General features: G+C 44.4%; 2 protein-coding genes across 2 annotated transcripts in view; one reads left to right on the top strand and one right to left on the bottom strand.

The window, feature by feature from the left end:
* Positions 1–22,278, bottom strand: part of AIFM3 (AIF family member 3) — a 64,271-nt gene that overhangs the window by 38,419 nt on the left and 3,574 nt on the right. The window contains exons 2-6 of the mRNA XM_085310173.1: positions 9,929–10,142; positions 4,460–4,569; positions 2,068–2,177; positions 1,490–1,534; positions 343–439 (exon numbers count right to left, since the gene is read on the bottom strand). Coding sequence (XP_085166299.1) covers positions 343–439; positions 1,490–1,534; positions 2,068–2,177; positions 4,460–4,569; positions 9,929–10,142 — 576 coding nt within the window. The remainder of the gene's footprint in view (positions 1–342; positions 440–1,489; positions 1,535–2,067; positions 2,178–4,459; positions 4,570–9,928; positions 10,143–22,278) is intronic.
* The window catches only part of LOC146592927 (uncharacterized), a 13,996-nt gene continuing 3,515 nt past the window's right edge, over positions 11,798–22,278 (top strand). Inside the window, exon 1 of the mRNA XM_085310177.1 lies at positions 11,798–11,870. Within this exon, the coding sequence (XP_085166303.1) occupies positions 11,798–11,870 (73 nt within the window). The remainder of the gene's footprint in view (positions 11,871–22,278) is intronic.

Below are 22,278 nucleotides of genomic sequence, written 5' to 3'. Positions count from 1 at the left end.
TGGAGAGGACTTTAAATGCATCAGTTGTAGAAAAAAAGGGGTTAGTAATGTATCTGGGGAGTGTATAGAGGGAACAGAGTTAAATGTKCCCACCATGGAGGACTGTGACAGGAAAGTACAAAACTCCACAGACCAGGAGCACAGGGACATCTTCAAAGGACTATCAGYGTCCAAGTAAGAAAGTCCGAGGATGACACTCTGGTCTAATCTTTTGCATAGGCCARGCCAGGAAGGAAAAGAGAAAGTGAACGGCACACAGACACCAGGAAAGAAACAGTGTTCTCTGCACATTCTCCAGAGAGAAGGACACACACTGGTCTTTCAACACACGCCGCTCAGTACCTGCACCGATGATCAGCACGTTGGTACTGCTCAGGTTATAGTTGCTCAAGGAGATGCACTTTGCCATCATCTTTGTCCTCCTCTGTGTCTGAAGAGCCTGTGCCATRATCAGTGAGAACAGTCATTATCCATTCTCAACTTTAACTTCCGTAGCCAGCTAGGAATGGGAACAACTGCAAGCATTGTTATAAAAGAGCTTGGATAGAATGGGAACAATCACATCCTTGTTGCCCAYAGAGGTCTCCAAGCCCATGCTCAGCCAAATACTTTTCCATTACTCAGTGCACTRTCCCCTTCCCAGGTACAAAAGAAAACTAAATCCACTGTCTTCTGCAAATTCATCCAGGGATAAAGCTCTGGGAAAGAATACAAGAAAAGCAGCACAGGTGTGTCACTGTGTAATTCTGCAATCAATGGGTAAAATGAAAATGCAGAAGCCCCATTAGGAACTATATTTAGCCTTCACCTGAACAGACCTGATATACYTTTGATATTCAAAGAAGCTAATGTAAGGCAGAATTATGGACTCATGCAACCTACCTCATCCCACTGTGCACCTATATCAGCTAGGATAGAAGCGTTGTCCCTCTGCYGTCACCTCTCTCGGATCTAACCTCATAAGTGACAGTATTAGGYCATAGTTTTAAGCCGCTAGATTTACACATATATAAATGCAAATGTAAATCAGAATTAGACTCTTCATAGAAAGGGAGATGAGGGCACTGGCCTGACTGCACTTCATTCTGGATCATATCTGGGGGCATGAGAGCCCTCACCTGCCCCCACACTGGTTTCCTCTCTATCAAACAGAGCTGCTGTCTGTGCTCAGGAGGGGACAGATGACCTCTATCATCACTATGCTTCATTCACACCCAGCAGACCAGGCCCAAAGGCTGATGGGAGAGGCTTGTTTCTATGGGCCAACTGAATTAAAAGTTGCTAAAAGCTCAAGTGAAGATGGGACAAGTTCATGGAAGAATTCTCCACTAAAACTTCCTGAATTCACAGATACCACACACAACTCAGGAGACCCAGAGCTACAGTGTTTGGAGGCTGGGAGGGTACAGGCAGCAGGAAGCATCATGCATACAACATGCATCAAAGCCTGTGACTTGTTCAGCATACCAATGGCAGCTCTGCCTCTCACCTGCTTGCTTGCTCGGATGTACACCTTCTCCTTCTCGATCTTCACCTGAGGGTGACAGAACAGCAGTAGTTTGTAGGACAGTGAGTATCTCTGATTTGAAGAGGGTTGGTTTTCTTTCTGTGCAGAAACTATTAAAAAGTGCAGTGGTCTCATCAGCTCAGCTACACTGCACACCTTGTGTGAGAGCTGCAGAGGCCATCACAGGACTTGCATCAGCTCGAGGCCCTGGCATGTTTCCTGTCAAATAATATCAACCTTGTAATGTTGTTCAGTATAGAATACATCTTTCTTTACCTCATGTCTATCTCAGGTTTACAGATGGTTTCTCAGCACCACTGTATTCCCACATAAGAAATCTCCTAGACTGAACTTCCACAGCTTCCCAGGAAGTGTCTGACACCCATGGCTGGATGTAGGCAGAATGGCAATGGGARCTGTTGGGAGAAAGCAGGGATGGGTGATATGCTCACCATTTGCCATATGTGACCATATGTGCATGAGAAATATTCGCTCCAAAGCTTCAGAGATTATTCCAATKCAAACAGTCATTCCATTTGCTGCAAGAATGAAGTTCTCACCTGGAATCTCGGTAGGCTGTCCAAGCCAGGAAAGTCTTCTATGTCACCTGTGCTGATGTTGAAGCAAGCCCCATGCCAGGGACAGCGGACTCTTCCTTTGGACAAAACTCCTGCATGAAATATAAAAACAGAGTTAGCACTTCCCTGTACCTGCCTCCTCCTCTCCCTAGAGCCCTGCTGMGATCTAGCTGCAGTGATCTGGCCACTAATCTTGACACTGGTAAGTGTCACTGACCTGCAGGACACACAGCAGTGCTCCTGTTTGGAACTAGACCAGGATGGTGAACTGCATCTTGGCTACCTGACATGAGCTTCTCTAACTTGCATGTGGGACTGGTCTAGTAATTTGGGATAGAAGGTGAACATAGTTACCAACCTGGGTCCTGGATGACAGATCCATTTTAAAATCTCCTAACTGACAAATGCCTTCTGGTGACTCTGAGCATAGCTCCACAAAATATCTGTTGGGTTCAGAACATAATCTCACTCTCTASCAGGACCTTTGGCTGCAGTCTCCTGGGACTTCTAGTCACCTCTACCAGACTCAGTACCACCATCCACTTCAAGAGCAATGGTATTACCCTGAACAAACAGCTGCCTCAAGTAAAGTATAATTTAATTACAACAAGTGTATTTCAGAACAGATCCTGACATAGCAGAGCCTCTTGCCACTAACAAAGCACAGGTCACGTCCGAAGCACAGAGTTTGGCTCATTGTAAATGCCTCCAAGTGTTTGCTCAGAGGCTGCTACTTTAGACTTTGGAATTTGTGCCTGAAAGATCTCACAGGCAGAGTGAACCGCTACAGTCCTGCCAYGTGAGGCATTTCCTGAGTTTGCACCTTTGTTTGCTGAGGTACAACAGTGTCAGACCTCTTCATTCAACACACACGAGGATGCAGGGAAGCCCCTGTAATTATTCTTGCAGCATTTTCTAAACTCCCTAAGAGAGATCTCTGTAACAGTGGCATTGTTTCAAGGATCAGCCTGCAGGATTCAGATGGGCAGGCAGGCTCTCACCTCCTTTTGCCACAGTAAAAGCAGCATGGGGATCTTTATCCTAGTCAGCTGGCTGCTAGCCCCAGACGGAGATGTTTAAGCAAGTCTGAGAGCAAGACAGCCTGCATCCAACATTCCTGATGGGAGGGCTGTGCAAAGAGGAGATTCAGAAGGATACACAGGTCTGTAAAGTGGTACAGTTGTCCATATGCAATAAGGGAAATGCACAAATCAAGAGAGAAGAAATACTCCCTTTTGAGAAGCTGAGAGCCTTATCCTGTCATTCCTCATCTCCAGAGGAAAATGCTGCTCTTTGTGTCACAGCCACCTTTACTGTATCTCAGATCTTGTTTCTGTGAGTCAGCTTGGCCAGCTTGCACATACTCTGGACCTGGCTAAATGGCACCTAGAGTTGCCAGCACCAGCAGTTCTTGCTTCACACAAATGAGAAACTCTTCAATCAGCAGATCATATTCCCAAAGAGCAAGCTCCTCAGACCAGCAAGCAGGCTGGTCCCCTTGCATGTGTCCAGCTGACTGAAAAGCTTCTCTGCTAAATTAACTAGCCATTTTCCCCAAGATCCACCCTTCAGCAAAGTACCACAGTTTTAGTGAAGTACATGTCATACACACAGCCAGGTTGGCCCTACCTGCTGCTGTTACTTAGGGTTTTGGTTAGTGGCCTATTTGGCCTGAAACCCACGCCGTGGGAAAGTGCCATGATGCATATTCTTAAGTGCCAAGATGGTAAAATATTGTACATCATCCCATTCTGATCAGTAAACCAGAGACATTTCTTTTTGWTACCAAAAGTATCCTATCAGTCTGAAAAGCTTCCTCCTTCCCTCATGAGCAAGATTTGATTTATAGTGGGTTGTGGGTTTGCGTTTAAGACTGAGCAGCCAGAAAAATTATAAAACCCAAACTGATTCTTTTTCTTTTGAAGCAAATCTTTATTTCCCTGTGGAAAAGAATCAATAAACAAAACAATATGAAAATCCTTAGAGACATGCTTAGAGACATGAGTTGGAGCTGTCAAAAAAAGTCAAAAAAGGTTCAGCTCCCACTTGAAGAACAAAACAGAAGTCAACTTTAGCAATACTGGTGCAGTTCTGCTCTTCAAAGTTACCCAAAGAAACTTCAACCCTGCTATTGAGGAGCGACAAATTGGTGTCATCAGCAAATCAAGCTTGAGGCAAAGYGCTTACAGGAGGCTTCTGCACTCTCGGCTTTATGAACATGTGTTTCCCTCACCAAGAAGAYGCCTGTCCAAAGCTGACTTTGAGGCACTGCACTGACCTATGCCCAGGCAGCTCAGCTGGGTGATTGCAGGATTGTCTTTTGCAGATACTTCAACTCCTGTTCTTAATCTCAAACCAAGTGACACAGACTGACCTTTCACGAGCGGGGCCCCGTAGTGAGGACATTTGTGCCCCATTGCATGGAATTCACCATTCTCCTTTATCAGTAGAGCCTTCCCACAGCCCAGGTCCACTTCTCGCATCCTATGAAGAAAAAGCCAGGAAAGCACATGGGACAACATCCACCCAGCAGTAAGAGTCATTCATCTCACTATGTACCACAGGCTTGTTCACYGGCCTGGCCAGCTCCTGCTTCCCTTTAGCTCAGTTATTGGTGTCAGTCACTGCTGTTATATAACTGATTCTGGAAGTCACTCTGTGCTGCTCCCAGCCTGGGCCTGATCCAAAGCTGGCTTACTGAATGGCAGCTTCTCCATCTTATAGGCAGTATGTTTTTTTCCCCTCAGCACTCCGCCTAGGAGGTAGATCTAGAGCCCCCTGCTTAGCTTGTTAGAAAGCAGCTGCTGAGTTCCGCAGGAGTAAAGGGAGCTAGAAACTAAACTGGTTTCAGTGTGGCCTTACATCTTTTCCTGGTGCCCGTGGAGCAGGGGATGGGGTGCAATAGCTCAGCACATCCTTATCAGACCTCCGTTCGCTCAGAGAGTCAAAGCAAAGAGCATTTCTGAAATTAGAAAAATCAAGTAGTGCCCAGGAGAGGMATCTCTGGCTCCTCTGTGTACTTTGGCATTTGGGTATGTCAGTGCCTCACTCTTGCTATTTTCTCTGCACTGACAAAGCATGGGTTAGCTCTCTAACACACAGAAAGAAAGTTAAAAGTGCCAAGTTAAAAGGACAAGACTAGTCATCAGGTATTGYTGAAATCTTAGCTAGCTTTAACTAAGCTAACTAAGCCTCAGGACAGCAAATATCTACACTTGACCCCATTGCTGATTTCCCCTGCAATTTTTGCTCATTAGAACTCACAAAGCAACCTCCTTTCCTGCTCTGGGTCTGTTGGCCCTTACTGTGCATTACAGATCAGACTTTCTTCTTCTGAGGATGCCTGCATCCAGAGCCACATTTGCATATCAGCCAACTTAATCACCACATAGTTCTCCAGTTGACAGTCAGGTGCTCTTTGAAAGCCTGTAACTCCAAGTGTTTGCAATGATACCCTAAATGCATCATCTGAACTTATTGTGATTAGCACAGCAGGAATCTTTTATACACAAAATTTGCAATTTTCAGGCCTTCTGAGCACCCCCCTCCCAGCGCGTGCACGCACACACACACACGCACACACACACACTGGAGTGCATTCACCTGACTCTTTCCCTACAAGCCAAACCATGCTGAAGCTCTGGCCACCACTGTCCTGGCCAAAAATGTGACTTTGCCAATCACACATCCTATCTGCAAGGACAGAAAAAGTTACTGCAGCATCCCCATCTCCTGAATTAGTGATTAAAACAGTCATTAGTCTTCGAAAGTAGCCTTTTAGAAAAACCTTTCCACCTCACTTACCTTCAGCAATCTGCAATTCACCATTAGAGGACACCATTTAACATAAAGCAATTACTGATTAAGTTTCAAGAAACCTGCTTTGGTTCCTTCCTCTCTTCTCAGTTTGTCTCAAATGATGATAGTAGGCAATGATGCCTGGAATAGGCTGGTTTCATTTCCACTTAGGTCCTGACTAAACAAGATGTCGGTTGGAAAAATGAACCAAGACCCAGCAGCTGAAGAGAAATAGCTTTGTAGGCTTTGCTGGAGCTRTCCTGCAGTTTGTGACACTCAGGGTCAGCAGAGCCCTAAGATTTTTAGCCATAGAGCCAGTGCAGGCTACCCAAGGATTGTTAAATGAGAGTGACTTTGCCCAGCACTGAAAAGTTTACTCCAGCTCTCTGCTCTCTCACATTGTCTCCATTAGGCTTTCATTCAAACCTCTCCTATCCTCACCTCCTTTTCTCCTCATGCAGCGAGTCCCTTTCCAACCAATGGCCCACAACACCCAATACACCCTGCCTACCAGTACGGTCTTCAGACCTGTGTGAAGTGCTGAACCTCTTTCCAATATGATTATCAGAAGCTGTTTACCTAAGGCAGAGTCTTTCAGCTAACAGTCAAGGAATGCAAAGGAGAGACAAGGAGCGAGTCCTCCTCTTGCAGGGAGCTGGGCATACAGCTAGCATAGAGCTGCTTTTCCCTGGGTGGAAGAGAGGAGGTGTCCTCCTCTCTTCCACTCATAAATCTTGTCCCAGCAGAACTGATGTTTATCCGGAAATCCTGACCATTCCCCTTGTACTAAGTGGATCATCAGTACAACAAGCCTAGCATATATGGTGTACTGTATACATGTCTGGTGTACACACAGCAAATTTTGTGCTCAAGAAACCTACCGGGCTGTGTGCAAGCCATGAGTGAGGTATGTAAGTGTTACGTCTCTAGGTCTCAGATGAATCAGACTCACTTTGCTTGTGCAACAGAGCACACTTGCTTATTTCTSTTTGGGTAACATGGTGACTCTGTCTTGTCTCCTGCATCCAGGCTACAGAAGYACCCATCTCCATCATCTCCTTCACTGTTGTGGAGGCTAGACCAGTGGTCAGCCTACRAGCCCACCTGGAACACCCAAACCTACCTTGAACAAGTCTTCAAGCATGGGCCTGCTTCACCTATATGAATTGTCCCACTACAGTAAAGGCAGATGTTTAAGTTCCTTACTACCTCAGGCCAAAACAACAGTACAGTTGTTTGTCAGACTTGCCCTTGGGAGTCATTTTGTTCAAGTAAATTGCCTTGGAACCCCTGTTCCYGAGCAATGTAGCTCTGCTCTCTCCCTGTGTAGGGACCTGGCACTTAGACATCCTTCAGTCAGCAAAATGTGAATAAACCACCACAAGTCCTACTGCATTCCTCAGCTGTGCAATATTTCAGATAAAACCTGTGGTTCTTGTTACATGACAACCACAATCTTACAGAAAGATAAGATAAGTGAAAGAGTTTACAAYTTACCTAAAGAACTGCATGATCTGAGAGAGTCAAAAACAAGACCTGACACCTTGAAGGCAACACAAAGCAAGACATCTCATGACATGCTAATTCCAAAAGTGAATGAGACAGCGATTTATACTGAAGTGTTTCCAGCTGAGCTATTTACTCACTTGAGAAGTCATCTTGTTGTCCTGTTCCATTCTCTACCTGCGAAGCACTAGCTAAAACTCAGCTCTGAAGGACGTCTGCAAACAAGGTGAGGGAACACTAAACTTTCTTYGGGTATCTGGCCCCAGAACATCCCCACTGTGTTCTCCCCATCCCACTCCCTGTTAGCCTACTTGGAGACTGGGTATAGCAGTGGCAAGTGTTTTCATTCCAGAATCTTTTACTTGTTCTGTGGAGACAATCCAAAAAGATAAAAAGGGTGGGCAGAAAGATTACTTTATGCTTGCAACTCCACTAGTACCACTTAGAGATGAYTAAAACTATATATGGCGATGCCTCATGCAACTGCTGTGCCCCATACACACCTGTGCTTCAATACAGTCCTTAAAAGAAGCACCCCAGAAAATCTGAATTGCAGAACAAGAGGAGACTGGTGCTCCTCCGGTCTGACCCACTGCTTACACAGGCCACGGAATCTTCTTGCAGTTACCTCTCTTTTGAAGTAGACTGAATCTATTAGAAAAAGAGCCAGTCTCAATTTAGAAATGCCCACTGATGGAAAATCCACTGCAGTATTTGGTAAATTTTTTTCAATGGTTAACTGCATATGTGATTACAGCGTGAATCCATTTTCCAGACTGACTTCAGCTTCTAGCCCTGGCTTTAGCTTTTGCCTGCTAGACAGATACTTTCTGTTATAGCCTTCTGTAGGTATGTACTTATACATTAATATCAAATCATTCTTTATCTTCTCTGTGAGCAGCAGAGTAGACTAGGCTCTTTTAATCTTTTAATCTACTATACTGYATGTTTTCCAGTCCATTAATAACTCAACGTGTTTATCTAAGACCTAATTTTCCAACATCCTTCTTGCACAGGGGCAACAAAGCAGAACACACTCTTTTACTAACCAGGACCAAACACAAAGATAGCAGAACCTGCCCCAAGAAAACTTGGTACCTCTGCACTGCAATAATCACAGAAGCCATTGGAAACCTCCTGACACTGGAAACTTTGTACAGCAGATTAACCATCAGGACCTCCACCATGCAATTAATATTTCCCAGGATAGTCTCCTCTTTTTGCTTCATTCCAGCTACGAGGCAATCCCAGTAACTGCCTGCCCCCTTCCAGAGGTAATGTTCCCCTGCCTTGGTACTGCTGCTCACTCAAACATTAAATGAAAGGTTACCCACAATTTCCCTCCCACTGCCCTGTATCCACTATGTTTTCCTTGAAGTCCACTGTATCTTTACTGACTCCTCACCTCAACCTCTCACCCAGAGACTGTCATTCACTAATGTCAGCTGGACCACAAGTACTTCTCTCTGAGCTGCAGCAGAGATTGCAGAAAGTCAGCCAAAATTATTCTGAAGATTTAAATCAATAGAGAATCTAACACATCCCCATGTAGAACATTCTAATACTTAAATTTCCATCACAGTTAAAAATCATTGTTTATTCCTGGATAAATTTACCTAACATGAATAATTAATAGTCCCTGAAACTCCTTAAATTTAACACAAAAAGTAGTTTGTATTACACGAGGGACTCTAGAATATAGTTAAATGTAATAATTTAAAATATAATTTATAAAATATAAATAATTTAAATATAAAGCAAATAGCTCCCAGAATCTTACTGTTTCCCACACATCTGATATCAGTCAAAGCTCTTTGGAGCAAAAGGTTATTTCAAACTATGCTTTACTTCATACAGTGACGGAGCCTGCTTGGATGTTAGATTAGATCAATGGAACTCGCTGCAGAAAAGGCACAGCTGTCCCAAACAAAAACACTTGCCTGTAAAGCATAGTGACTGAGATATACATTTCCCAGACTTAAGAGAACACTTATATCAGTGTAGTGAAACTGTACACAGCTGAAGTGCGATTCCATTAGCAAACGAATTGGAAAATTCCATTCTCAACTAACAAAGAAGTTGAAAGAAATGAGTTCAGCTAGAAAAACAGGACACAGAACTACTCCACTGCAGTACCTGATTTACTCCCAACAGCTCAACGCATGTTTGGTCTGTTTATGCTGCTTTGTAAAGATACTAAGACTAGAACACTAAACTGAAAAACAATCAACAGGATTGTCTAAAGCAAGCAAAACAGAGTCTGTTGAGAAGTCATGCTACAGACCATCAAGTCTTTCTAAGAAGAGCCCTAGGGCAGACTGGGCAGTCTGTAAAAGAATAGCAGTCATTCTGGCATAAAACAGAAGTTGTCACCCATCCATTAAGTTATTTTATTACTATGAAAAAAAGAACAAAAGTCATTTTACTAAATTAAATGATCATTTTCAGAAGCTGTAAAGAATAAGATAATGGGTTCAGTTCAGGATATAAAGCCCCCAGAGGTTTTTACAGATTTCCTGTAAAGGTTTTAGGCACTTACTGTCCATTTTCAAGGTCCTTCACATGGCACACAGATGCTTCCACCACATCCTTTGGATTGTGGTAGGGATTGCTGGCAATGGGATGTTCCTCAAGATGATAATGCCGGGCAGTCCCATTGACTTTGTAAACAAGTGGACTGGCTTTCCCATTGGGTGACATCTCTTCCTTGCTTCTCTCCTTCTCAGGTATCACAACTTCAATTTTCACTTCAACTGCAGGAACAAACAGAAATCTTCATTAAAATGAAGCAGGAGGTTTTGCTGTCATTCTGCCTCTCCTAACTTCCTTGAACTTCTAAAGCAGCTGACACATGCCATGAGAACTGACACTTTTGCTGGCTTGTTTGGGAAGATAATACATTTAATCTCAAACTTGACTTGATTACAGAGTCCATTATCCCATTGTTCTTCCTCTATCATGCACCTTTGCATGCATAAAATACATACTTTTGCAAGTAGACATTAGTAACTGGTGGAAAACAATCCATCAGTCAAAACTCCTGTCTTTTTTAATGGAATATTATTTTAGGTAGTCAAATGTGAACACTGCCCAGGCTAGATGGGATTCAAATAAACTTCAAAAAAAATTCTATTGCTTATAAGCAAAATTAACTAAAATAAAAGCCAAAATTGTATGGTGAGTGCTGTATACAGCTGCTTTGTTAGATGGAGACCAATTAATAAGAAACTGGTATTAGAAATATTCAACATTATTACTATGTGAAGTTTTCAATTTAGAGTGAATCTTCAGCGTGAACTGGGAGAAACAAGAATTGTCTTGCTAACCTGGAATGTTACATGGAGAGCTGCCCCACCTCCTTTCCCCCTAGATTCTTCTCCTGTTATTTCTTCTTCCCGAAAGACATTAGTTGCTTAGGGTTCTCCTGAGCCTGCAGGCCACAGCCTCAGGGACCTGTGAGTCGGGATCAGAGGACCTATCAGAATAGTTTGCATGTGGGCCAGGAAGAACAGAGGGTGAAGAAGAAACAGGCAGCACTGCAGGCAGAGAAGGGTAGCACCATTCTTGTCCTCATCACTAGGGCAAATAGGAAATTGTTGGGAAAGAAGTGAGGAACTGTAAAGGAAGGGCTGGTGGGTGCTTCTCACACCAAMAGAGTCATGGGGATGAAAGAGGCAGGGCTGAGCAATGTGAGCAGCTAGCTCTGATCAGTGTTATCCACAGAAATTTGTTTCAAAATGGACCTTTCGAGGCTCTGCAGTACCTGTGCAGCTCTCTTCTTAACATGTCAGATCTGGCTTCCCACCCCAACACAGGCAGTCCTACAGTAAGGTAGGAAATAGGTTAGAAATGGAAACCGGAGCCAGTGGGTCTCTGCCCTCTCACAGCTCCATTGTCAGGCTGCTTTGCTACATGTTGAGTCCAAGCAACACCTGTGCAACAATTAGGGAGTCAGTGAAGAAGCAATGTGGCCTCTGCACAGTCAATGCTCTGCCCTTCTCCACTGCCATCACTACACTCTTACTCATAAACACAGGTTATGCTATGGGTCCTCCTCCGGGCCTTCATCCTTCTGACGTAAGCAGAGACTGTGACGGGAAGATACAGGGACTGTTCCAGGCCACCGTAATAAAGACACGCAGAAACAGTTCCTCGGTCCGGGAATCAATTCGTACTTGCAAAACATGACTTCAAGTAAGTGCTTGAAGACTAACAGGAGCAGGCAGAGGTGCCTCCATGAGAGACTGGAGACTGCAGTGGGATGCACCAACAAACATGAAGACTTGTGTTATATAAAGTAGGAGGAACATCAGCTACAGCAAGGGCAACTAAATAAAGGTCCTCAGGAGGTGAAAAGCACAAGCTAAGGGAATTCACCTGAGTATGCTGGATACAGGAATATGGGAGGATGAAGGGAGAACGTGGGGGAATGTCCAGGATGGAGCTGGAGGATCAGGCCTTAATGGCAGCGGACTTGGACAGTGAGTCCAAAGAGTCAAATTCTGCATTAGAGGGGCACATGGACTGGAGAGAGGAGCCCCCATTGTGATGGGGCCAGCTGGGGCAGAAAGAGCTAAGCTTGACAGGAAAGCGTTGAACAGTCTAGGTCTGCTGGGGCATGTTCCCCTCTCCTGGGAAGAGAAGTGTGGTGGAGGCATCTCAGCCTCTGCTTGGGAAGCGTTTCCCAAAGGATGGACATGCAGGAAATGCCACAGCTAGCACTGCTAGAGCAGTGGACATTCAACCTCACTGTGCATCTGCACTGGAGGGAAACCTGAACCTGTATCCCATACCTGTCGTATAGTGCTGGATGAGAACAGACTGGATAAAGGACTATCAGAGGAAGCTGGTCCACATGAGATCTCATCTCAATTCTTGCAGAAGCTGGAAAATATGCATCAAATGAGGAGGCTGTCACAGCACAAGAAAGGACAATCTCAGACTAACAGAAACTGCTCCAGAGACACAGATCCTCTCCCACAGGGCTTCTACTTGAGAGTAATCAATATACTTAAATGTAAATGTCCAGAATTGGTCATTAATGGTCCTGCCCATCAACCATTTCCTTGGAGACTGACTAGATAACCCTGAGTCTGAGCATTGACTGGGTGACACCAAAAGCCATGGGAGCTGGGTGGACAGTAATGCTACATGCCAGAGCTTCTGAGAAATCTAGGTCTAGCATCTAAATCTAGGCATGCTAGGCAGCTTTGACTTTAAACACTATATTTTGGGTCCACAACTGTAAAAAAAAAAGGATAAAATCATTTTATCTCCCAGGGACCTCATGAAACTAAACCTATTAATATTTATAATAAACACCAGGGGAGTTTCAGATTGAGTCAGAAAATAATTGCCCAGAGCTTGAAGAAGCATCCCAAGCAAATAGGATATTATTTAGCTTTGCCAGTCTTGTAAATGTCATGATCAGGAAAAGCTATACAGGAGATGAAAATTAAATTTCACTAAAGAAAAAGGTTAAGGAAAGGCAAGGAGAAGGGAATAATGTGACCCAAAAGAGCACGAAAAGCCTTGCTCACTGTGTTGCCACCTCAAGAGAAAGGCTTTATGTATTTTCAGCTTTGCCTTTGGCAGCACAACATTGATTTCAAGTTCTAAGATGCTAGTTCCTTGGAAAAGAATCAAGAGGACAATAAAAGCAAAGAACAGAGAAGAAAAGTCATTCATTCAGGACAGGAGAAAAGCAAGTGACTAAGATAATCCAGTAGACAAGGAAATCCAGTAGCTACTTCGGAGAAAGAGAGTGGCAGGCTGCAAGATTAGATGCAAGACAGGTCTATGCATGGGCACTGTGGTAGCAACCCCTGAGCTGGCAAAGACAGGGAAGGATCTTTGGCTAGAGGACAGACATGAAAGCAGAACACTGCAGCCCACTAGGAGAATGCTAGTGCATCCATCCTTAATCTGAGTGTGGAAGGCAACCTACAGGGAATGCTGTGGAAACTGCTAACCTGCAGGAATGCTGCTAATTTCTCCCAAAGCGAGATCTCCCAACACCCAGAAAACACAGACACGGAGAAGACTGGGAGAAGAGAAGAGGTGAACCACAGAACAGCRTGCTATTTCTCCTGAGCCAAGGCTGGCACATCACTCTAGGATTATCTTGTCTTCTGACACAGCTAGGTGAAGATGCTAACAGTGCATTTGGATACTGGCATGCTTGCCTCCCAAAATATTGCAGATGACTCATGGGGAAGCAGAATGGCAGTGGAAAGTAATTATAGTCAAAAGGTCAAACTGTAAACCAAGGCAGACAGCACAAAGGAGATCTGAGAAACGAACCTCTTGTCAGAGAGGTGCTCACAAGATAGAGCATTTGGAGGAGGACACTGTGAGGGTGTGACACCCCACAGGCCCACCTGGGCGGAGGACACTGGGAGAGGACGAAGAGTTTTGTCCCAGCATGAAGGGATTCGCTATCTTCCAGGCAACAGGCTGACCGGACTGGTCAGGGGAGCTATGATAAGAATGACAAAAGTAAGAATGTGGAAAGGGAAAGAAATACATACTTGGTCAGTATAAAATAAAGGTACTAAAAACAACACTAAATTAGGGCACCAAAGGAAAAATGGTATGACCAAGGGACCATTTCTACAGGCAGGGCAGGGCAGAATATGCTCCTGTGAACATGAAAATGGAACAAGCACTAACAATTATGACATTTGGATGAGAACCAAGGGAAGGTATTGCTATGGGAGCTGAGGATAAGGTAAACATGGGATGATGGGACTGATGGAGAGAAACTAGAAAACCACAAGATTATGAAGGGGAAGAAAGCCCAGGGAATGGGAGTTGGTAGAAGATTTTGCTCATTTTTTTGCTCATTGAAAGCTGAGAAGGGAGAAAGGCTGGAAATATTACCGTGCTGATAATGGTGCCAATTAATGAGCGGATTGCAGATACATGGCAAATTGAGAAAAATAGATATTTTCTCCATAGGAAGATGCTAGACCTGAAACAAAAGAGGACAAGCAAATGGAGGAAATCAGCAAGGTCTGGAAAGATGATCCAGCCACATTTCTGAGGTGGGAGCCCAGGGCTGGGAGCAGGGCAGGTTGTTGGGGAGCCTCAGCTGGTTTCTACCATCACAGAAGGGCACCAAGTATGGAGGGAAAGTGAGGTCCTGCCCACCACAGACAGGACAGCCTTGGTAGGAGAGCAGCAGTCACAGGCACAGGCAGGCTGGACACTGGTGAAAGTCTAGGGGGATGACATAGCCGAGCACCTCTTAGGGAAACAAATCAGAGGCAGCGGAAAGTTTGGGGACCAGATCCTCGTGTTCACAGAAGAAAGGGATAGTTAGTGAATCCAAATGGATTTCCATCTACGTGGAGACAAAGCTGAGGATGACAGTCATGTATTCACTTTGAGCTGCAGGGAGTGGTAGCACCAACAAGTGACCTGCTTTGTCTGCTCCATGATTGGACCATGCACAGCCAGATCAGACTGACTGTGTCCTCAACAGGAGTGAAAAGGTACAAGACTTTAGCCAAGAGATGACTGAGCAGGGGAGAATACAGCTCAACAAAGCACTGAGTGGCAACGGGTAGTCAGGAAAGTCTGCAACACATGCATGCCCTTGCAGACACTAATGCTCCATATAAGGCATGCATATTTATATATATTTATACATAAACACACACATACACAAGGCCATATGCATATATGTAGCCATGCTACTTACATGGCCATAGTCATCGAAAGGCATCAGCAAGACAAGGCTTGTAGCCAAAGTGGTTTCTTCTACTAGATCAGCTGGTTTAATTGAAATCATCAGACCTGCCTCAGAGTACAGCAGCCTTCCTTTGTCAGATTCAAAACACGCATAGCTCCTCCAACTATTCCAGTTAGCCTAATAAAAGATATTATGCCTACCTACAAAACCTGTCTGAGATAGAGATAGAGTGAAAGCATCCACCAATACTGGAAGACGCTGCTCTTCCAATCTGAGCTCTGTCTTTCTGCCTAAGGGTCCATAGCTGGTTAGCCCTTGCTTCTCTTTAAATTCAATGCTTCCATCCTGAAGGCAGCATATTTTTCTGAAAATTTAGTGGGAGTACCTGATGCTTCTGTTACTCCACCATTAAAGCAAGTAAGGGGCTAGACTCTATTGCCTGCTCAAGGAGTCCAACTCAGCCTCAGAGTGCGAGGTCTCAGGAAAAGAGCAAGCGTGTGGTGCCAGCAATGAGCCAGTGGTTTGCAGCACAGTGTGGCCACCTCCTTCGGAGCAGATTTCCTGCAGCTGCTGCCACACATGCTGTTTGCCTTGTCTTTAGGGGCTGTATGGGCACTGCCCCCCGGGGCCGAGGCTCTCCTTCGAGCTGCCTCTCTCCTGCCTCAACAGGGCTATGTAGCATTTCTGAGGACACGCAGTAGGTCTCCTAGTCAAGAAAATTTTGCTTTTTCTCTTTCAATGAACTGGAAACAGTTGTTTGTCTCAAAAGGTCTGCGAGTTTCTTGTTTCTGTGCTTTTCCATCACAGGAGCATGGGATCACTCACTGCCGTTGCAGCTAACACAGCCGCAAGAAGCAGAGGAAACGCTTCAGCCCACAGCACGTCGCCTGGCTGTGGAATTTGCTGCCATGAGAGGTCAGAGCCTAATGCTGTAATTTGCTTTAAAAACAGATTTCACTTGACAATAACATTTTTAATCATGCCTGATTAGACTGGATGAATCAAACCTCCTGGGCATATATTACTCCTGTAAGGCCACAGAAGCAACTTCCATCCCCTTGACAGCCTGGCASTATGTGAGAAGGGACTATTTTTTGCTGAAGTACCAAATCCTAGCAATCAAGCAGAGGCAGGGTACAGCCCAGATGCTCTGATCTAGTAAGGCAATTTTCTGTGTACCCATGCTGAACCAATGAAAGAGACAGAAAATGTGAACTTCTCTTGCATTATTGTATCTGACAGCTGCAGCAGTTATTGCAAACAAGAATGCTCAGTTCTACACATTAAAAAAAATATTTGCTGCGAGCAAATTTCTTCCTTGAGCTTTATGGAAGCTTCAGTGATGCAACACAGCTCTCAGTGGGTGATCAGCAAAGAGACTGTTTTTTATAAGCAATGTTTTCCTAAAACATTTGGAAAAGCAGACATGGATTTTCCAGGATAGAATTATGAAATATAATCAACATCAATTKATGTCATTTCCAGTCAAAGGAACATGTGAATCATTTGACATGATTACATGTTTGATTGGTGAACTATCTGAAGACAACCCAGTTGCGTTTCCTTAAGGTTAACAACTGATTAAAGACATAGTGCATAACAAGTGAGACTGCTGTCAAAAAKCCAGCATCGAAATGATACGTCTTGGTTTGCATGAAAATTAAGTGCCCTTGAGCAGTGCCTTCATCTGAGCTTGCCCAGGGCAAAAAGATGTCACCAATCAGGCAGTGGAATCCTATTACAGGAGATCACTGCGCTGGAAGAGACCAGGCTAGGACCAGCAAAGCTGGTGGCTACAAGCCCTAGTAGTGATGTTAACGGTGGTAAATTTGTTGTGCGTGGAATAAACACCCAAATCTGTAACTTGGGTAGTTTTTCTCAACAGTTTTCCAACTACRCTTGAAGCAGGTGAGCAGAGAGCCCAGTAACCTTTGGGTGTATGACACAGATGGAAGCCACACAAAGATGGAAGTTTAACTTCCCCTCAGCAGAATACATAAAAAAAAAAAAAGTGACACGTATCTGGCCACGCGGCATATTACAGGATTCTCAGCACTGGTTCATCACTCAGTGAGAGTAAGGACTGACATACCACCCGGCTTCGAAATAAATGTCCCTCGGAAAAGAAGAAAAAAGCATGAAATCTTATCTCCTCCCATTTCAGGCYCCACACTTCACCCCTTGTCTCTGTGCATGGCAGCTCCTACTCCCCTGTCCTCGACCCTTTATCACCACCCGAGGCCCTGCCTCCGCTCAGTGCCTTCTCGCCTCCACGCCACCAGCATCGCCCTCCCTGGTGCTCCCCTGCCTCCTCCTCTCCCTCCTCCTTCTCCCCAGGTTCAGCCTACGGCCCAGCATGGGGTGGCTCTCTGGCCAAAGACCCGCATTCCCAAATGCTGATCCCTTCTGGAATCCAGGGCTCAGTGGCACCTGAGTTTATCCAGGAAATTGGCCTTATTCTGATCAGAGAAAATGACATTTACATGAAGGATATTTATAAAAACAAGTTTAACTTTTGAAGTCGCCTGGCATGATGCAGCCACCCTCAACCTCCTCCATCCTTCTGTTGGTCTTTTTAAAACCCCCTAAAAGAGGTTCCCCAGCTTAAAAAGTKAATTGTTTGGGAAGTGTTAGGCACATGCATATAAATCTGTTGTTTGTGTGGTGGCTGACTCCTCCTGGGCCAGCCATAGGCACCACTGTAACACAGCTTCAGATTCTCGGAAATGGGAATGAAGATGATGGCTACATTTCAGAGCACAGCAACTGCTATTCTGCAAGTGTGTGTGTTTAGGTATATACATAGGAAGCACATTAGCAGCAGGCCAGGGCTGGAAGTATTTTATAAGAATACACAAAATAGTAGCTGAAACAGGTTGAGTTAATTGTATTTGTGGATGCTAATACTACATACCAACATATGTCTCACACAGTACTGCCAGCTCTTAGTGTTTGAAAATCCTGAGTCAAGTCTCTAAAATCACAGAACTGCCTAAAATRTGAACATTTCTCAAGAGTATACATTGTGAGCTTTCTTTTTCCCCCCTTGCTCCCAGTTTATAAGTGTTTAGGCCTGAGAGTACTACTGCAACATCTAGGCACACGTCCAGAAATCTCATTCCAGCACTAAGCAGCCCTTTTCACATCACAATTGACTGTTTTTTTCTTTCCTACTACAAATGTGATGTTTTTATCAGTTTTCTTTCACAGCCAGTAATCATTAAAACCTGGGAGCTAGACATTAATACTGCATTATACCTCAAGTAAATTAATGCATTCTTAAACATTATTCCTAAGAGATTCTTAAATCTCTTGCCCTAGAGATGAGCCTCCTTGCCCACTTTCATCCATTGCCACAAGGTTGCAAGCTGCAATAACCTAGTGAGTGGAAGAAGCTGTGAACGACCACCCGCTGCACTGGCAGGAGGGGCAGCCAGATGCCCCAGCCTAGTGATTAGGGATGTTCACTGAGAGAAAGGCATCTGGGTGCCCAGCCCTGCTTTCATGCTTTGTATTAAAGAATTTCACATGAAATTCATAACTCTAGCCTCAGGAAGCATCTGGGCCAGCCAAATAAAAATCAAAGAAGACTCAATTACTTCTGTGAGGAAGATAGCACATTCTGATCAAAAATCTGGCTGTGTGCAAAATCAGTGGTGCCTGTACTAAGGGATCACAGATGCTAATGCTGGATCCTGAATTTCTGGAACTAAACTGCCCAGTGCTGGCTCATTGCCCTGTTTMCATCACTTCCTTGGCCTGGCAGCTTTTGCCTTCTCCCTTTTATAATTGTCCTTGTGGCTTCCACATTGCACCTTCTCCCCAGCTCAGTTTGTACGATCTGGGGGCAGCTGACAGTCTGTGCAAAGCAAAGAGTGCTGGACAGGAAGAGAAAGAGGAATTGATGAAAATAAAAGGAAATATTGGAATCATCCCACAGTAATGCAGTGTAAAGCAGAGGGGGTGACTTGACTGGGCTGGGTTGCATTGCAGAGCTAAGGTTAGTATTTTTAAAAATTAAGGCAATTAAGGGACCCTGGACCTCTATACCACAGGATTAGATTCCTGGTGCTGTTCAGTGGCCTGCTAGAGGTTAAAGTTAAACTAYAGCTATCAGGAGATTTAAAATATCATACTTTAAATGTGAAAACAAGAAAAATACTAAGAATTGGCAGGAGTCAGCCAAGGAAGCTGGCTTGAATGTGTGTGTGGGCTGGGTAAGATGAGAATGCCTGCCCTGAGACAGGAGGGAACAGTTCAGCTGGAGGACAGGAAAGCTATCCATGTCTGGTGTACCAAGAAGCTGCTGCTTACATTGAGGTTCCCAGCAAATGAGTACCAGACAGCAAGAAACAACCTTTTATTAAAAAGCAGCTTCTAAAATGCTAACTGCTTGGTGAGGTGTGAGGAGGTAAACCGAAAAACTGTTGAGGGCAGATTGTGGTGCAAGGCATAGCAGGGGATGAGAGGTTAAAGAGACAGAAATCCCAGTATATTCCAACGCAATTTTATTCACTGCACCCATCATAGAATAAAATTGTCACTGTGGCCCATGTTTGGGATCTCTCCCATTCCCACGCCCAAAATGCACTTTGCAGCCATCTTCCAGGCTCACCTAAGGTGCATGGCCCACCAGAGATCCCTCAGTAGTCCCATAACACTCCTTATCTTTAGTGARTTACATAGAAACTTACCGAAAATCTAGATGACAACTTTTAGTGGCTTGAAAGAGACTCAGAACCATTTCTGTTAAAAATGGTAAAGTTAATGACAAAACCAGGAGGTCAAATGCACCTYGTTCTATCCCGTCTTTCCAGATGCCAATTTCAGCAAAAAACACATTCATAAAAAACAGAACGTGGAGCACTGAAGGGTGKGCCAACCGAGTCGTGACTGCGCTCGTGGAGCAAAGCTCAGAAGAACTCACAGTGCTCAATACCTCCTCAGGCATCATAAAACACTGAGGAACAAGACCCACGTTCCCCGCTCAGAGCCAAACGCATTCTCTGTGCTACGACAAAACTTATATTCAGATAAGCCATGCTGTCGACAGACCATTGTCCACCCTGCCCAAYGGTCAAACTCTGCACCTAGGGAAAAGTGCATAGAAAAATAATTAAATACATTTTACAAGCCCTTCTTCTAATTTTGGTGTTTAGATTGCATTCCTATTGACCAGAACTCTCCATTTCCTGGTTTTCCAAGATTCAAATTTCACCAGACTTTACATTCTAGAAGGATAATAGATGCCACAGACAACCTTAAATACACCATAATGAGGACTTTTGGTGATGAATAGTCTGTGAACTGTCTTGAACAACCTCTAGAAAATAAAAAGGTCAATATTGGAAGGAGTTGCAGAAAAGCCAACAGCTACAACAGAATAGTCTTCTGTGCAGGTGTTGGTCAATGATGATCCCCTTTACCTATAATCTTGGCTTGTGATAACTCTCCTGTTGGAGTGGGAGCTGTGATCTCACACAGATTGCCAGATGGCAATGTGAAATTCATTACATATGCATTATGCACCCTGACAAAAATGGAAAAAAATTAYACACAGATTGAGAATGAGGCCTTCAGAATAGTGCTTGGACACATGTGATTACACCACCAAAGGGAACAAAAGATGACTCCAGCACTTGAACATTAGCTTTAACTAAACACTTAAATATCAGTCTAGGGTCAGATTCTGCAGCTGTAGTCAAATTTGTGCTGGTTCAGCAAAAGGTCCTTCTAGAATACAGTAATCTGTGTGTAATTTCAAGGTTATCTTGAGAAACGCAGAAGATATTCAGAAAGACTGAGGGTCTCTCTCTCGGAATAACAAGATGGGAGCAGATAAGAACCTCAAATACAACTTTCAAAAGTATCTGAATAAGTTAAATCTTATTGACTTCAGGATGGTATCTAAAACATTCCACTCATGTCAAAACATTATTGATAGAGAAGATAGCTCCATTTGGTCCCCTGCCTGGCCTGCATTTGTACAGGGCATAGCTGGACTTTTAGAAATAGGAATGTYGACTAGTAAGGCCTGCAAGAAATGTGAACGGTAAATACTATAAAAAGGTTGAGAAACCTCTTGGCCAGAACAAGCAGTAGCTGCAAACGTATCTCTGTTTATCTTATTGCATTTGGATGTTCTGTAATCACCAAGACGAAGCACTTCCAGTCAGTGGTGTGCAAATGAGGGGCTGGGGAAAGGCTTGTCAAAAGCTTTTGAAAAGTGCTAATCAAAACCAGAGWGTATTACATTACAATAGGGCATTTTCGATCATTTGCCCTGCTATGCAAATACAGCTCTACATGAAAATATGCACTACAGGAAATATGCCTGCAGAGCTCTTATTCCTGTATTGGTCTAAGATAAAACAGAATTGTGCTTATGGCATACAAAATAAAAAGGAACTGCCAGCAGAGTTTGTTACAGCTTTAGTCAGTGATGACATTTATTCCTCGATGTGTCTGCACTCCTTAAATATTTCAAGTACGGATATAAAACAGTGTGGCTTTTCCACAAAGGAAAACTTAGAGTTCTGTGATGAGTCTGAAAACAGATATTTGACCACAGTATCCAATGCTATAGTTCCTAGGCTTGACTACCTCTCTGAAATGCCTGTACACCAATGCACGCAGCATGGGGAATGAACAGGAGGAACCAGAGATCTGTGTGCGGTCGCAGGGCCATGATCTCATTGCAGTCACAGAGACATGGTGGGATAGCTCACATGGCTGGAATGCTGTCATGGATGGCTATGCGCTTTTTAGGAAAGACAGGCCAGGAAGGTAAGGTGGTGGAGTTGCTCTTTATGTGCGAGAGCAGATGGAATGCATCGAGCTCTGCCTAGGGGTGGAGGAGCAGGAGACAGTCAAGAGATTATGGGTAAAGATCAAAGGGCAGGCTAACATGGGGGACACTGTCGTGGGTTTATACTACAGGCCACCTGATCAGGAAGAGGAAGTCAGTGAGGCCTTCTACAGACAGCTGGAAGTTGCCTCATAATCACAGGCCCTGGTTCTCATGGGGAACTTCAACCACCCTGATATCTGCTGGGAGGATGACACAGCAAGGCACAAACAGTCCAGGAGGCTCCTGCAGTGCATTGATAATAACTTCTTGTCACAGGTGGTGGAGGAGCCTACGAGGAAGGGTGTCCTGCTGGACCTTGTCCTTACCAACAGAAAGGGGCTGG

The sequence above is a fragment of the Rhea americana genome, unplaced genomic scaffold (assembly GCF_003343005.1).
Source record: "Rhea americana isolate MKP2758 unplaced genomic scaffold, rheAme1 scaffold_312, whole genome shotgun sequence".
Lineage (NCBI taxonomy): Eukaryota > Metazoa > Chordata > Aves > Rheiformes > Rheidae > Rhea > Rhea americana.
This window is presented reverse-complemented; position numbering and strand designations above follow the sequence as displayed.